The sequence below is a fragment of the Brassica oleracea genome, chromosome C5 (assembly GCF_000695525.1).
Source record: "Brassica oleracea var. oleracea cultivar TO1000 chromosome C5, BOL, whole genome shotgun sequence".
Taxonomy (NCBI): Eukaryota; Viridiplantae; Streptophyta; class Magnoliopsida; order Brassicales; family Brassicaceae; genus Brassica; species Brassica oleracea.
The window spans coordinates 36,629,272-36,647,056 of record NC_027752.1 but is presented as its reverse complement, the minus strand read 5'-3'; the positions used below and the strand labels follow the sequence as shown (position 1 = coordinate 36,647,056).

Sequence of the window (17,785 nt, the reverse complement as noted above, 5' to 3'; positions counted from 1 at the left end):
AAGGTGAAGAAAATTTTGTTGTGAGTTCCGCCACATGGGTTCGAATCCTGGCCACTGGAGAATTTACATGGGGAACCCCAGCGTCCGAAACCGAAGACCGTTCACGGTGACCCGCATGGTGACCAGCACATGCTAGGTCCTTGGTCATTTCGGTCTCTAGTCTGGACCACTTTGATGGGGTCATGACAAGAAAATTTTGTTATTACCTTTTTGTATCACTCAAGGGTTGTATATTGTAAGTACAAAACTAAAACTCTTGTGATTGAGTTTCAAGGGATGGAAATTAGAAGAGAAACTAGAGTGTTGTCAAGCCGCTTCAATCGCAGTGAGGCAACCGCCCGTGCTTGCATTTGCTGATTTATTTAAGGATGTCTGTTCTATGAATCCATATTAGTTTCGTCTCAAACATCATTCAATCATGTGATCTCTAAGCTTTGCTTAGTGTACTTTTTTCACAGTTGAACTAACGACACTTAGTCAATATTACTTATCATATTAGAGAACATTTTTTCAGAGACATGTATACAGTTTAGGGGAATGAGTGTTTCTGTTAATGTTATAACATTTGAGAATTGTTTATTTTTGTTAAACACCCTCACATCCTTGCATTTTTTTCTTCCTAAGATCTCTCTGAAACCACATTTATATCTTCCTATATAACGAAACGTTCCTCCTAATTTAGTGTAAATATCTATTTTTAACGTGTGCAATTATCTATAAAGAAACTAGTATGCATATATGTGTATTACAAAAGCCAAACAAACAATAAGTTCCTGCGTGTAACAAAGAAAGTATTGTTCTTAACCTTTTTTGTTGTACCATGAAGTCTACCACATTGATCATGGTTTCTTGTGTTCTCATGTTCTTCATTCTCAACCATGTGAAAGGTACGTGATATGTTAATTTTCTTTTCATTTTTGACTAGTTAATCACGCACAATCAATTGCTTATTGAACTTTATTATTTACAACTTATCATTTTTCTGATAAAAATATCATTTTTCTGATAAAAATATCATTTTTCTGATAAAAAGATAATAGAAGTGAACGGGAAGGTGTGCACAAGAAGACAAGTCTTCGAAAAGAATTGTGGTGAGAATGGGACTTGCATAAGAGGATTTAATGATATTAAAAAGTACCCCTTTTCTTGCGAGTGTAGCCTTGAAGTACCAACCGAAAGCAGACGTGTCTGCGTATGTAAATTTCCAAAGTCTCCCTGCTAAGATTCCATATAGTTTAATAACTAGTATCGCTTTGTTACTATGCATAAGAGAAATAATTAAGTACACGTAAAAAGTCGTTGTATTAACATGGCAGATAAAATTAATCTTGCTGGTTTAGTGTATTTTGAACTAGTTTTGTGTTTACTTTATTTCCATGTAGAATCAATGAAGTTATAATTCAATAAGTTCGATTATCTCGATGAAAATTTATATGTGTAAGCCCTTTTTCAAAAAAAAAAAAAACTTTATATGTGCACTCAATATTCCTATTATAACTTTGAGATTCTTAAAGTCGTGAGTCGTGCCTCGCGCTGTTGATCTGAGGCCACTGCCCTGGGGATTTTTTTGTTTGATCCTTGTTACGGATTGGGTCTCAAGATCAATTTCGTGGCCATCATTAAAACTCTACCAACTACTAGTCTTTTATTTTTTACTTCTACATATCTATTTTCTAAAAAAAATTATTTAACAAATTACTGATTCTGTTTTTGAAATATACTGTCTTCTGTATGAGTTTCAGTGGATGTTGCTGGAAATTAACTGTGTCCATAATTCTATCTAAAGTGTACATTATTTTTAAAAAAAAAATTCTCCAAAAATCATTAAAGGTTATATAACACGAGAGGTTTATCAGAAACAAGCATGTAAGTCTAAAACTAGCAGTGATTTTCCTATACATTTCTTTATGTGATTATGATACCATGTAAAATTCATAAACAAAGACTCTGTATTATGAATGGTAAATGAAAAATCTGGTCATAAAGTTCCTCATCGTCTTCTCTTATAGTTTTGCCAATGATTTCAACTTCAGCGTTAGTATTTTGTAACGACATAAATTTACATATTAATTGATGGTTGATATAATCACTTTAAAGTTTAAACAAATCATACGGCTGCCGTCATTTAAGATTAATTTAGTCCTTGAAAAGAAATGCATTAATAATAGGAAATTGAGTATCTTGCATAAGTGATCAAAAAGAGTCCTCCACGTTTTTGTTTTTGGATTTACCGCTAAACATATAAACCTTATAGCATTGACGCCTATATATAATTCTCCTTTTTCTAAACATTTTTTACCAAGAAAATATAATTCTCCTTTTTAGGAGTACCAAAGATAAATGTCTTCACACTGGATTTGACTTAGATAATTATGTGACTAACAAAGAAATACATGTTTTCATAGGGTCTAACTTAACATATAATTATTATTTTATTGAATATCTAATTATTTGTTACAGTCCATCTCATTGTATATATGAGTTAAATTTTCTACTTTCAAATAAAAATCCATGCATTCTTCTCTTCAGAATTTCTAAAATGTTAAACAGTTATTGTATAAATAATGATTCATAAAGTTATGTGTATCGTCTGATCACAATCGTTTTTTATTTCTTACCAAATTTATCATAAAACATAAATTAGCAATTATATAACCGATTACACTACCCATAATTTGAATAATATATGTTTGCATATTCTTTGTTACTAATTCAATCAAACAAAAACGTATATTGAAACTGAAGGTGCACACGTACATCGTCATGCGACCCACCATATAGGCTATAAGACACGGAACTGGTTAGAATGTCTCTTTCTTCCTTAACAACTAACTTATATTGCTATTATTATTATGATGTTTCTTTAATCACCACCTAACTAATGAAGAAAAAAATCCATATTTTGCTTAACAAATTTCAATAGGGTGTTGAGTTAATCACCGCCCGTTTTGGATTATACAATATATATGTTTTTGGGGGTTAATTATAATCAAGTTTAGTCTTGCAGATTCCAGTAATACGACTCAAGTTATAGCCAAAAATTATGAACAGAAGTAACCATTACTGAGAAAAATGCACGTATGATTATATTTATAACCAGTCCAGTGTAGGTTTAGTTGAGTGATGATACACTTTTAGCATTAGATGAATCACATCCGCCTATGTCATTAAAGTCATAAACCATTTATATTATTTTCGTCTTGATCCGCTGATATTAGACTAAGGTAAAATTTAATATTTAATATTTATGGTTAATTAATAATAATAATTATTATTATTATTATTATAATTATTATGGTTAGTTACTTGGTAAATTTTAAATTGAATCAGTTAATTAGATGTATATATTTTACATAAAATACTTTATTACATTCATATATAAATAAAAATGAAAAATATAATTAGAGATTGTTGGGAAAAAAAGTCCAAAGACAATTTAACAACCAAGCTTAAAATAAATAAAAAAAAATAGCACCAACTGTTAGTTGATTCATAGCTTTCATGCCAAAATTGATTCTGCATCCTTCGTTGATTGGTCTCAAGGAAACAAAAAACTAAAGAACGAACAATCAATCAATCATTTAGATTTTGGTTTGTCATAAGACTCATAACAGTCAACCACATTGTTCCTTTCGTTTCTATTTAAAAAAAATATTTTGAACATTTCTAACGATCACATTTTTAATTTGTCATAACAATTGGATGGTATGATTTAACAAATATATACATAGTTCAAATAGTTCTGAAATACTTTTACAATCCATTTATAATTTAAAGCATGTTCACTTTTTACTCAGTGTAATAATAACCGGCCGAACCGAGTATGACAAAGTATACCGAGAACTAAGAGCATGATTAACTTAGGTTTCGTAGGACGGGATTCTTAGCGGTAGTTAAGAACCCCACTCTAAGAACTCTGGGTTAATCATAGTCTAACTGACTGTTAAGATATGATGCCGTGATTCCTAACTTGTGTGTTTGCAACTAGGTCTGGAACTTTTATCCGAGATCCGGATTCGATCCGTGATCCGATCCGAAAATCCGGATGTCCGGATATCCGGATCCGTAAATTTTATTAATAACTATTTCAAAAATAGTAATATCTATATATAAAAACTAATTTTATTTAATATATTTTCATTTTTATAATAGTATATATAAATTTTATGTAAATTTTGTAATATTATACATAGAAATAATTAAAAAACATTATATATTTTTTTTATTTTTAAATTATTGTTAATATTTTATATATATTAATATTATTTTTTATTTATTTTAAGGATCCAAATCCGGATTCGGATATCCGCCGAATATTATAATTTTTAGAAGGATATCCGACACCCTGATATCCGCGAACCCCGGATCCGGATAAGGATAGTAAAATTATGGATCCGCCGGATAAGGATCCGGATCCAGATATCTTAAAATTGCCCGGATACCCGATCCGTCTCAGGCCTATTTGCAACCAATGATATTGATTTGTAAGAAAAAATATATATTTCATATTTTCATGTTTTTCATAATCTTCGCCTAGAATTATAATGAAGTAACCATTGTAATTCTTATAAGTACTCTAATTTACTTTTTTTTGTCAACCATATTTTTTTAATAATTAGTTCGAGTACTATAGTTGTGTTCAATATATATTAATTTACTTAAAAATATACTATTAATTTGCTTAAAAATAAGCTAAAAGAAGAATCGTGGGGAGCATTCATTAAGCTGCTTACTAAGACTTGTTCTTCTACTAACAACTTCATGCCCTCCAAATCCTTCATCTCCAATGCCGACAACCACCAAATTTATTAATTAATAAAATCTTGTTCTTTTAATAATATTCTAATGTTACTTTTAAATCTTTTGATCTTCAACTCGTAGAACTTCTCTAGTGATCCTGTGTTAAGATCCCAACATTAACAGAAACAATCATTGAACACGAGTAACATTGTCGTAGAACGACTTCTTATATACTTCATTCAAGCCTCTCCCTCGCTCACACACCTTCATTCACATCAACATATCTCTACATTTGCGAGTAAACCCTATTTCTAGAATATCCTTGCATAACAAGAAAGTAAAAAGTCTTGCGTTACTTAAGAGGCAAAGAAATGAAAGAGAAGGATCTTCTTTACAATACAATACTTGCTCGTAGCTTTAGCAAAAACGAGCAGAAGAGACTTGGCTATGGAGCTTTCATCGCCTCTATTTTCTTTGTCTTCACTCTTTGCACCATCTTTAAACCTTATCTCAGCCCATTACCAATCGGTAAGTCCCTTAACAACGAGCCAGAAAAAGCAGAAACAACCATTAACTAACGTTTTTTCGTTCTTTCTTTGTTTCTTCAGTGGAGTCGCAATTATCAGTGGACGTTGGTCTCAGGATGCTGAGAATATCAGAAACGCATAAACCGAAGGCGTTGAGTAGCAGCAACTATACAACGTCTCAAAGCAACATTACATCAAATACAACAAATACGCAGAGGTTAACCAGTTCTGAAGATGACAAGCTTAGTGTCTACAACGACACAAGCTTGCCCAAGAATCATTCTGATTCGTTTAACCGTACTACACCCACTTTAATCTCCAAAGAACAAGTTATTTCAGGTTCACATTCTTGACACTTGTATTTGTTTTTAATGAATTTATCAATTTCTACATAATTTGATGATTCTGACAATGTTTTGGTGAATTTTCAGACGGTAATATGATGGAGGAAACGGTAAAATGTAAGAAGCAATCGAGAACAGAGGTGTGCGAATTAAACGGCGACGTAAGAGTCCACGGTAAATCCGCGACGATTCGAACCGCGATCACGTCTGCGTTTTCGGGAAATACCACGTGGCAAATGAGACCTTACGCGAGAAAAAGAGACTCTGGGGCCATGAATAACGTTAGAGAATGGACGGTGAAATTGGATAAAAACGCCGAGCGACTAGAGAACGCTAATTTCTCGCGTTGCGTTACGAATCACAGCGTTCCGGCGATTGTTTTCTCTCTGGGAGGCTACTCGATGAACAACTTCCACGCTTTCGCCGACATCGTGGTTCCTCTTTTCACGACGGCGCGTAGATTCAACGGTGAAGTCCAGTTCCTCGTGACGAACAAGAACCAGGCGTGGATCAACAAGTTCAAGGAGATACTGAGGAGTCTCTCGAACTACGATCTGATTCACATCGACGACGAAAACGAAACGCACTGTTTCCCCACCGTCATCGTCGGCCTCAAGATCCATCCGGAGTACTTCAAAGAGCTGACGATTGATTCTTCGTTTTCTGAATACTCCATGTCCGACTTCCGGAGGTTCCTAAGAGACGCGTACTCGCTGCGAAACGCCGCCGTGGATCTGCGGCGGCGGAGGCCACGGATCATGATTCTGTCCAGAGCCGGATCGCGAGCGTTCACGAACACCGACGAGATCGCGAACGCGGCGGGAGAAACCGGATTCGAAGTCATGGTGGCGGAAGCGAGCACAGGCCTCGCTAGCTTCGCGGAGACGGTGAACTCGTGCGACGTGATGCTCGGCGTTCACGGCGCGGGGCTTACGAACATGGTGTTCTTGCCGGAGAACGCGGTGGTGATTCAGATTCTTCCGATCGGTGGATTCGAGTGGCTGGCGGAGACGGATTTCGGAAGGCCGGCGAAGGGGATGAACCTGACGTATTTGGAGTACTCGCTCGTGCGGAAGTACGGACGCGATCACGAGATCGTTAGAGATCCGTTGGCGGTTATTAAACGCGGGTGGATGGCGTTCAAGTCGACCTATTTGGTACAGAACGTGACTGTTGATATAAACCGGTTCAAGCCGCTTCTTGCCAAAGCTTTTGAGTTACTGCAGAAGCAGTCGCTGTAAAATAAATAGTTTACTGCATTCGTATACTGTAAATTATGATAGTCCGATCGGAATATTTTATCATTAAACACTTAAATTTGAATTTTATCACTAATAAGTTATATACATTTGCATGAGTTGAATAACCAAAAGGGAATCAAACTCTCTTTAATTAATGTTGGTAAGAGTCTTTACATGCACTAAACAAGCTATAAGGGAAACAGTGGATACAAAAAAGAGCCGCACGAGGCGAGACAAGAGAAAGACATGGGCATATGCATTCGAGCAAAGAACAACGCGTGGGCCATAGCTCGTCTTAAAGCTTTACATGGCTTTAGAGAAAGCAAGGTGACTTAAAGCTACGCTGCCTCTAGCTATTGAACACTATCAGTGCGCTTTTGTTGAAGGTAGACTCTTGCTTGAGAATATACTTGTAGCTACAGAATTGGTTAAAGACTACCACAAACCGTCGATATCTGCTAGATCAGTCGTCAAACTGGATATATCAAAGGCATTTGATACTGTGAAATGGTCATTTGTGGAAGCAACTCTTCGAGCAATGAATTATCCCGAGCTTTTCGTTACATGGCTTATGAGGTGTGTCCAGACAGCAACCTTTTCAGTCTCGGTTAATGGTGAATTAGAAGGATTTTTTCCAAGTACAAGAGGCATCAGGCAGGACTGTTCTCTCTCGCCATATCTGTATGTAATAGTGAGCAATGTGCTATCGAAACTCATTAATAAAGCAGTGGCAGTAGGGAAGATTGGTTACCATCCATCGTGTCAGGAAATTCATTTGACACACTTAAGCTTTGCGGATGATATTGTCATATTTACTGATGGGACTCCAAGCTCGCTAGCAGGAGTACTTGAGGTCTTCGAAGAGTTTGCTAGTATGCCAGGCCTATGTATCAATGTGGGGAAGTCCACTGTCTTTGCAGCTTGAAGAGGGAAACATGAACTTGAGGCTGCGGCCGGTGTAGCAGGCCTCTCTGTCTCAACACTACCGATTACCTACCTGGGCTTACCACTCACTACGAAGTTGATGTCATGTAGTGATTATGAACCGCTTTTGGTGAAGATACGTAACAGACTTCTAAGTTGGACGAGCAAAGCCCTATCATACACTGGAAGGTTGCAGTTGATAAGGTCTGTTATAGCTAGTATAACCAACTTTTGGTGGCTGCCTTCTCTCTTCCTCAGGGCTGTATTGACGAGATCGGGAGTATGTGCTCTGCTTTTCTCTGGAGTGGATCGCCAAACATAACCAGTAAAGCTAAGATTTCATGGGAGGAGGTTTGTACCCTGAAGGAAGAAGGTGGGTTAGGAGTGAGAAGAATAAAGGATGTAGTTCATGTATTCTCTCTGAAACTAATATGGCAGTTGTTTGAAGCTTCAGACATCTTATGGGCTGCCTGGGTAAGGACTTACCTGATTCGCAATGAATCTTTTTGGGATGTTAAGGAGCGGGAAGTAGGTTCTTGGGTGTGGAAAAAGTTGCTGAAGCTCCGGCTTCTTGCACAAAAATTTCTACGAATGGAGATTCCCAATGGCAAGTCTATCCGATTTTGGACTGAACTGTGGCACCCGCTAGGTAGGTTGATTGATCTCGTGGGGGATAGTGGTCCACAACAGCTAGGGGTTATGCAGAATGCTACCATAGATGAAGTCTTCGTTGGAAATGAATGGCGTTTTCGCAACTGCTGAGATTCGACCATTAGAGGCCTGGCTGAGTGGATTAAAGAGTATCGAATTCATCTAGTTACTGATGTGGAAGATGGTTTAACGGAGTACCAGAGTCTATTCTCGTCTGGAGAGACCTGGAATCTTGTTCGTACGCAAGGAGAATTCAAAGAGTGGAGTAAGGCAGTGTGGTTTACTCAAGGAGTTCCTAGATTCAGTTATATAACGTGGATGGCGGTTAAATACATATTAGCGACATGCAGTAGAATGAGAAGTTGGGGTCAAATACAAGGTTGTGTCTTCTGTGGAGAGCCTGAGGAATCAAGGGACCATTTATATTTTGCGTGTCCCTACACTTTTACACTCTGGTTGGAGGTAACTGGAACGCTGTTGTCAAATGGGGCTAGTCCTGATTGGAACACGACACTGCAGTATCTTACAGCCAGGTCACATGACTATCTATATATCTATACTTGTGAGGCTAGTGTTTCAAGTCTCGGTCTACTACATATGGATCGAGAAGAATGAACTTAGACACAACCATCGGACGCGTGCAGTAGGTCAGCTTGCGCGCATTATAGACAAAGTCGTCAGGAACAGAATCACGTCCACGAGATATCATGAGTGGTTTAGCACACATAGTTAGGATATAGAATTTATATTCTTTACGAGTGTTCATGTACATATACCCTCTATTTGATCAATAAATTTAACATTTCATAAAAAATAAAAAAAAGCAAGGTGACATTCTTCTTGATGCTACAGTCTCTGTCCAAAGTTTCAGCAACAGGTAATAATTTTTGTTGTTGTTACTACTAAATCCATAATAATTGATCAGTTTGCTTGAGAAAGATGTTTATCTTTGTGTATCCCTTCAGGTACTGCAATGGAACATTATCCATGGATTAAAACGGTTGCATAGTCAGTGTAAAATAAAGCACGTGATATAAAATAAGTTTCATTTTCATTTTCAATTTCTGTTTAATTTAATCTTGATGTAAATCTCAAGATTAAGCTTAATAAAAATCATTTCAAAATATTTCAAAAGATTGCAGAGTTTTAGGGTCTGACTGGTTCAAACGCAGCGGTTGCGGTTGCGGTTGCGGGAGTTTGCGGATGCGGGTGGTTGCGGTTTCTAGCGTTATTAAGCGTTTTGTATGACTGACACAACATTTGACAATTTGCGTTTACAGATCATTTTTGACTGGTTTACCCACCCACCCACATATATAAAAATAATTAATAAAGAATATTTAATAGACAAAAAATAATTATAAAAAATTTTGATTAAAAATAATAAACTTAAAATCCAATAACAAAATAATAAATAATAATTAAAAACAATTAAATTTATGGCATGATTATTGTTTCATGCATTCTAATAATCACCAAATATTTCATCAAGCTGTGCAACATACTCAAAAAAATTTGTTCCGAGACGTGGATTTTCTGGATTCATCTTATACATATTGTAAAATTTCTTCAAATAATCCCAACGATTTTTAGCGTGCTTCCAACTCATCTCTATTCCAAATTGCTCATTAAGCTTCTTGACAATATTTTCTTTTTGGAACAAATTAAAAAATCTGTTGCCTTCATCTTTGCTCTGTTTCTCCACAATTATACATTCAAGTAATGTATGTGTCATCTCCTTCGTCAATGTAACTTTCTGAAAACCAAGACATAGTGAATTTATTTACTTTTTGCAATCCAATAAAGACAAAGTTAATAGTAAATAGCATACCGTCATCGAAGCAGAAGCCAAAATATCTTGTGAAGCCATAATTATCAATTCTTAACATTAGATAGTATAAAAACTCATTTAGAAAACAAATGAACTTGACTGATAGAAATATAAAATAGAGCCAAAAGTTAACAATAAAAGAAGACTAGAATTACCTTCTTTTGTCGCTAAAAAGAATGTGTGCTATCAACAACAAATTGTGTATTTGTTTGACATCGATCAATTTTTATACTAGCTTATTAGATAAGCATACATGTTTTTGGGATAGATGCATATCTTAAATTCCGGTAAACAAATATTTTATATTTATCTAGCTAACTATATATTTAGCGGGTAATGAATTTTTCCCGCCGTTTCGGTAATCAACTTTTTGGCGCACAAGTGCGTATATCTGGTTAGCGTACAAGTGTATACTGGTTTTGATATATTGTGTTCGAATATATACACAAGATTGATTAATTAAAAACAAGCAACATCAATCCAAGTAGACATAACAAGAAGCATAAGAAAAGCATGAGCCAGAAGAATAACGAAAAACCAATGAAGTTCCATAAACAATAAACTCTCCAAATGTTAAAAAGAAAGTGAAAACTGACAAAGAAGACATAAAGATACGTTCTAGACTTCTAATAAAATTAAAACATGGTTACTTTCAGAACTTTAAAAAGATATATTAAAGAAAAACTGGCAAGCTGACCACAAGTTAACGATCATCCCATATATTTCTTGCTATATCATCTCTAATAGTTGACATATACGCATCAGCTGTCGGATCATAATTTCGATCAACTCCATGATCATCATGAGATGGAGATGTGTTTCCTTCAAGACCAGCTTCATAATTCTCTGTTTCATCGGCATCATTAAAGTCGATGTCATCTATATTAGAATCTCGAATAAAATTATGCAACACCATAGTTGCTGCAACAATTTTTTTCTTGCATATCGACGTCATAGCGAACACGACCTTCTAAAATAGACCACTTTCCCTTCCACACTCCGAACGTCCTTTCAATTATTGACCGAAAAGAGGAATGACTGTTGTTAAACATCTCTCGTACAGTGGTTGGTCGACGTCCAGCAAAATGATTTGGATGGTAGGCCTCACCTCTATATGGAGCTAGGAAACCTCTTCTGTTAGGATAGCCTGAATCAACTAGAAAGTATTTCCCCGACTTTGGGAATGGGAAAAAGTTATCATGACGTGCACAATATGTCAATATCTTTGAGTCATGTGCACGATCCGGAACTCCAATACGTGTATATATGAATTTCATATTGAAATCACACACTGCCAGTATGTTCATTGAAGTATAATTATGATGGTTCCAATATGTGATCTTTTTATTTCCACCAACACGTACACGAACGTGAGTACCATCTATGGCCCCGATACAATCTTCAAAATAAGGAAAATACCTCTTATCATGTATGATTCGTGGTGGTGTCTCATCCGGTTCTTCTCTTTTCCATGAAACTATGTCTGAATGCAAGCAACATAGGGCATTAATAACATCACTAAATTTTGCTGTAACAGTCCATTGTGCGACTTGGAACTCTGCTGCTATGCTCCTTTGTGATGGGTTATGTCCCAAAATCTTGAGAGACATACCTAAAGCAACCTCAGCTTTTACCCAATGAGAGTCTTTAAGACCGTATGACTTTAGTGTATTTAAGAGCTTAAGAAACACTCTTTGTTTCATACGTAAAACATGGAGGCATTGTGTGTCGCTCTCATACATCAGTTGATGCATTATACGTAGCCCACTTTCAGGATCCGTTCTTAATTTTTCTCTAAAGGGAAAAACGACTACGCTCAATACATAAGATGGCTTCAACAGCCTGGTCATCAGCATCAATAGTTTCCATGATTGTTTTCAACTCCACGTTACTTGGTTCCTGAAACAAATTAAACTCTTGTCATCTAAGTTTCAATAAATAAATAAATAAGTAAGCTCAGAAGAATCCACCGAAAACTCAAATCAAACAAAACCAAAAGAAGATACTCATTGTCAAAAGTAAAATGCAAACATGAAAGCAAAATTCCTATGAAAAGAACAACTAAAGCTAATCATCAAAAAAATCGTTACGGGACTCCTTAGTTTGACGTTTCAGAAAAGGTAGTTTCTCATCATCAGGAAGAGCCATAAATAAGCCCCGCACAACATCATTTGTTGCAATAAGGTCAAGTGATGCCCAATATAGCTCTGTCATTGGAATTAGATCAGGTACTCCTCTCACACATTTGACAACAAGAGCCATACGTTCCTCAGTTGCATTTGTTGACTTTGATTTAGATGTAGATGATGCCATCTGTTCTAGAATACCATTTCGGTCTTCCATTGTCGCAGCAATACGATCGAGCGTGGAGTCCACTGGATTGCGCTTACGCTTTCGGCGAGATGTATCTTTCATACTTTGTTGTGACGGCATTACAGGATCTGTCTCGATAACATTTGGAGTATCTTTCATTGGAGTTTCTAACCAGGCTGTGTCATCTTGTTCCATAAGATCAAGATCATGTGAATCTTGAATCTGAACTTCTTCTTCATCACTTAACTCAACTCGTGGAGTATGATGATATACACCACGTCTTGGTTGCCATGACTCCTCAACCACGACAGTTTCATCTCGAAATACCACGTCAAGAAGCGGTATAAAACGCAACGGATGTGAGCGAAATTTCGAAGCTTCAGGGTAAGCCTTAGAAATAAAAACAAATAATCACTAAAAAGAAATATATAAAACAAGAAAATTAACGTAACGTGAAAACATGGCTTTATGTGTACCTTGATTTTGTCTTTCCACCAATGCTCAGGTGCATCAATACTACCTGTTCTACTATTAAATCCAAGACCAGTTGACCCAAAAGTAATTCTACGATAGATTTCATATTGCTTTTTCAAAGTATCAAGTCTGTTTTTCACTTTGTTCCAAGTGATCGCAACTGGAAACTGTTTTTTAAATTCTTTGAGAACATTTTGCTTTCCCTGCTCACTCAAGTTTTTGCCTTTAGAATTTCCATCTTGTTTTTCCAGCGTTATCAGTTCTAACAAGAAACGAGTCATCTCATCTGACCATTGTAGTTTCTATTCAAAGACCAGGTGAACATATATCCAATTACGAAACATACAAATATATATATGAATGATATACTGGTCATTCAGAGAATTTAAACAACAAAACATATCAGAAATCATAAAACAATAAACTGGAATAAAAGCATAATCCACTTACGTTGTTCTCTTGACTTTCTTCTTGGTTGGAAGCAATGATTTCAATGGATTGAAACTGGATTAGGTTAACGTGAATGAGATATTATCAAATATACACATATATAACGTTAATTAAAAATGGATTAGTTAGGATATATAGGTAGATGTACGTGATGTGGATTAGTTAGGATATATATGAAATCTAAATCTAATTTAATATATATTTTTTTTCAACCGCAACCGCCCGCAACTGCAAACGCAAACGCAAATGCTTGCGGGAAGGAGCTTTTGATTTTGAGCGGTACAAAGCGGTTCATTTGATTGTTTCGAAACGCTGTCAACCGCTACCAACCGCAAAAGCTGCGTTTGCTGGTGGTAGCGGGGAAACCAGTCAACACCTGAATATGGTTTCAATCAAAATCCTAGTTCGTTACAAATAAATAAAGTCGATGAAAGACATTTATGAAATGTCTTGTTTGTTTTGAGTAGAAAGTAAAGTACTAATTAAATCGGAAGTCGGTAAAGAACATGAAATCGACAAACAAAAAAGATTGGTACAAAAAAAATTGGCTAAAAATGGGAAATACTATAAAGATAAATATATATATGTATAAACTGACTTGAAATTAAGACTGCTTTTCAAATAGTTTATAGAAGTTTACAAAATAAATAGTAAAACTTTGAAAAAGTTCGAAATTAAAACTGCTTTCGACTTCCGATAGGCTTGTAAAAGTTTTATAAATAGCTTTGACGAGAATGCAAGACTCGTCCCCAAACTAAAATAAATAGTGAAGTTCCTATACATCTATTTATTTGATTATCATACCATGTAAAATTTCATTAACAAAGACTATCAACGATGAATGGTAAATGAAAAATCTGGTCATGAATGGTATCAAAGACTATCATTCTTTTGCCAATGATTTCAACTTCAGCTGTTCTCATTGGATGAACGAAACTACATCAGCCAAATGATGATACGTGAAAGATTCTTAATTGTAGAAGCCTTGAGCGTTTTTTTTTTTTGAAGAAACGAGAAAATAAATTTACCAGCAGGAAAAATCATTCTCCCAAAGAATATTAACTGATGGTTGACATAATCACATTAAACAAATCATACGGCTGCCGTCTTTGAAGATTGAAAAGAAATGAATAAATATTAGGAAATCGAGTATCTTACATATGTAATCAAAACTTATTTCTATATTATGGTTTGGTGATCATCATATATATACACTAATTTACATTAAAACGTAGCTAATTAAAAAGAAGAATCGTGGGGTGCATTCGTTAAGCTTCTTACTAAGACTTGTTCTTCTACTAACAACTTCATGCCCTCCAAATCCTTGCAGTACTCTCCAATGCCGGCAAGACTTATTAATTAATAAAATCCTGTTCTTTTAATAATAAACTGAACTTTAAATTTTTTTGATCTTCAACACGTAGAACTTCTGTTCGTGATCCTGTCTTAAGATCCCGACATTCACAGAAAATCATTGAACACGAGTAGCATTGTCGTAGTTTTTACATACTTCTTACAAAATTATCTCCAACATTGATTCACCTCTACATTTCCGAGTAAACCCTGGTTCTAGAATTTCCTTGCAGCACAAGGAAATAAAAAGTTTTGCGTAACTTAAGAGACGATAGAGATGAAAGAGAAGGATCTTCTTTACCATACAATACTTGCTCGTAGCTTTAGCAAAAACGAGCAGAAGAGACTTGGCTATGGAGCTTTCATTGCCTCTCTTTTCTTCGTCTTCACTCTTTGCACCATCTTTAAATCTTATCTCAACCCATTACCAACCAGTAAGTCCCTTTACAACGCTTTCAAAGCGCCAGAAAACGCGGAAACAGCAATTAACTAACGTCTTCTTTCTTCAGTGGAAACGCAATTATCAGTGGACACTGGTCTAAGGATACTGAGAGTAACAGAAACGCATAAATCGCAAGCGTTTAACAGCAACTATACAACAACATCTGGAGCTTCTGAGTCTCTCATTATCCCGACGACTCAAAATAACATTACATCAAACGCTACAAATACGCAGAGCTTAACCAGTTCTGAAGATGACAAGCTAAGTGTTTGCAACGACACAAGCTTGCCCAAGAATTATCTTGATTTGTTTAACTGTACTACACCCACTTCAATCTCCAATGAACAATCTGTTTCAGGTTCACATTCTTAACTTTTCTCTTTGTTTTTTAATCGTTTTCATCAATTTCTACGTATTTTCATGATTATGAATATGTTTTTTTTTCTTTTCGTGAACTTTCAGACGGTAATAAAATGGAGGAAACGGTAAAATGTAAGAAGCAATCAAGAACAGAGATATGCGAGTTAAACGGCGACGTAAGGGTCCACGGTAAATCCGCGACGATTCTTGCGGCGATCACATCTGCGTTTTCGGGAAATTCCACGTGGCAAATGAGACCTTACGCGCGAAAAGGTGACCTTGTGGCCATGAGTCGCGTTAGAGAATGGACGGTGAAATTAACACAAAACGCTGACCATTTAGAGAACGCTAATTTCTCATCGCGATGCGTTAGGAATCACAGCGTTCCGGCGATTGTTTTCTCTCTCGGAGGCTACACGATGAACAACTTCCACGATTTCACCGACGTCGTGGTCCCTCTTTTCACGACGGCGCGTAGATTCAACGGAGAAGTCCGGTTCCTCGTGACGAACAAGAATCAACCGTGGATCAACAAATTTAAGGAGATACTGAGGAGTCTCTCGAACTACGAACTGATTTACATCGACGGAGAAGATGAAACGCACTGTTTCACCACCGTCGTCGTCGGTCTCAATCGCCATCCAGAGTACTTCAAAGAGCTGACGATCGATCCTTCCCATTCCGAGTATTCCATGTCCGATTTCCGGAGGTTCCTAAGAGACACTTACTCGCTGAGAAACGCCGCCGTGAGTACCGGAGAAAGTCTGCGGCGGAGGCCACGGATCCTGATTATATCCAGAGCCAGATCGCGAGCCTTCACGAACACCGACGAGATCGCGAACGCGGCGGGAGAAATCGGATTCGAAGTCGTGGTGGCGGAAGCGAACACAGGCGTCGCGAGTTTCGCGGAGACGGTGAACTCGTGCGACGTGATGCTCGGCGTTCACGGCGGGGGGCTTACAAGGCCATGAGTCGCGTTAGAGAATGGACGGTGAAATTAACACAAAACGCTGACCATTTAGAGAACGCTAATTTCTCATCGCGATGCGTTAGGAATCACAGCGTTCCGGCGATTGTTTTCTCTCTCGGAGGCTACACGATGAACAACTTCCACGATTTCACCGACGTCGTGGTCCCTCTTTTCACGACGGCGCGTAGATTCAACGGAGAAGTCCGGTTCCTCGTGACGAACAAGAATCAACCGTGGATCAACAAATTTAAGGAGATACTGAGGAGTCTCTCGAACTACGAACTGATTTACATCGACGGAGAAGATGAAACGCACTGTTTCACCACCGTCGTCGTCGGTCTCAATCGCCATCCAGAGTACTTCAAAGAGCTGACGATCGATCCTTCCCATTCCGAGTATTCCATGTCCGATTTCCGGAGGTTCCTAAGAGACACTTACTCGCTGAGAAACGCCGCCGTGAGTACCGGAGAAAGTCTGCGGCGGAGGCCACGGATCCTGATTATATCCAGAGCCAGATCGCGAGCCTTCACGAACACCGACGAGATCGCGAACGCGGCGGGAGAAATCGGATTCGAAGTCGTGGTGGCGGAAGCGAACACAGGCGTCGCGAGTTTCGCGGAGACGGTGAACTCGTGCGACGTGATGCTCGGCGTTCACGGCGCGGGGCTTACAAACATGGTGTTCTTGCCGGAGAACGCGGTGGTGTTTCAGATTCTTCCGATCGGTGGATTCGAGTGGCTGGCGGAGACGGATTTCGGAAGGCCGGCGAAGGGGATGAACCTGACGTATTTGGAGTACAAGATCGAGGCGGAGGAGAGCTCGCTTGTGCGGCAGTACGGCCGCGATCACGAGGTCGTTAGAGATCCATCGGCGGTTGCGAAACGCGGGTGGACGGCGTTCAAGTCGGCCTATTTGGTAGGGCAGAACGTGACCGTTGATATAAACCGGTTCAAGCCGGTTCTTGCCAAAGCTTTTGAGTTATTGCAGAGACAGTCGGTGTAAAATAAATATTTACTGCATTTTTACTCTAAATTCTTGTAGTCGTATGTTAGCGTGTCCACGTCATTCTAAAAAACTAGGGGCATAGTGTAGCATCCCCGTTTCGCAGTCTGAACTGGATCAGTCCAAGGTCGGACGGGACAAACATGTTGGACATGTCATCAGG

The 17,785-nt window shown here is 37.6% G+C and overlaps 1 protein-coding gene across 2 annotated transcripts; it reads left to right on the top strand.

Moving 5' to 3' along the window:
- Positions 1-4,914: 4,914 nt before the first annotated feature.
- LOC106344090 lies at positions 4,915-17,658 on the top strand. Of its 2 annotated transcripts, XM_013783477.1 has the most exons (4): positions 15,051-15,282; positions 15,358-15,648; positions 15,753-16,359; positions 17,040-17,658. In XM_013783477.1, exons 1-4 carry the CDS (start codon positions 15,126-15,128, stop codon positions 17,620-17,622), a joined length of 1,638 nt encoding a protein of 545 aa, XP_013638931.1. In that variant the 5' UTR covers positions 15,051-15,125; the 3' UTR covers positions 17,623-17,658. The 2 variants fall into 2 exon arrangements, with proteins under 2 accessions (XP_013638930.1, XP_013638931.1); XM_013783476.1 differs by lacking the exons at positions 15,051-15,282; positions 15,358-15,648; positions 15,753-16,359; positions 17,040-17,658 and adding exons at positions 4,915-5,268; positions 5,349-5,606; positions 5,699-6,898.
- The last annotated feature ends 127 nt before the right edge of the window (positions 17,659-17,785 follow it).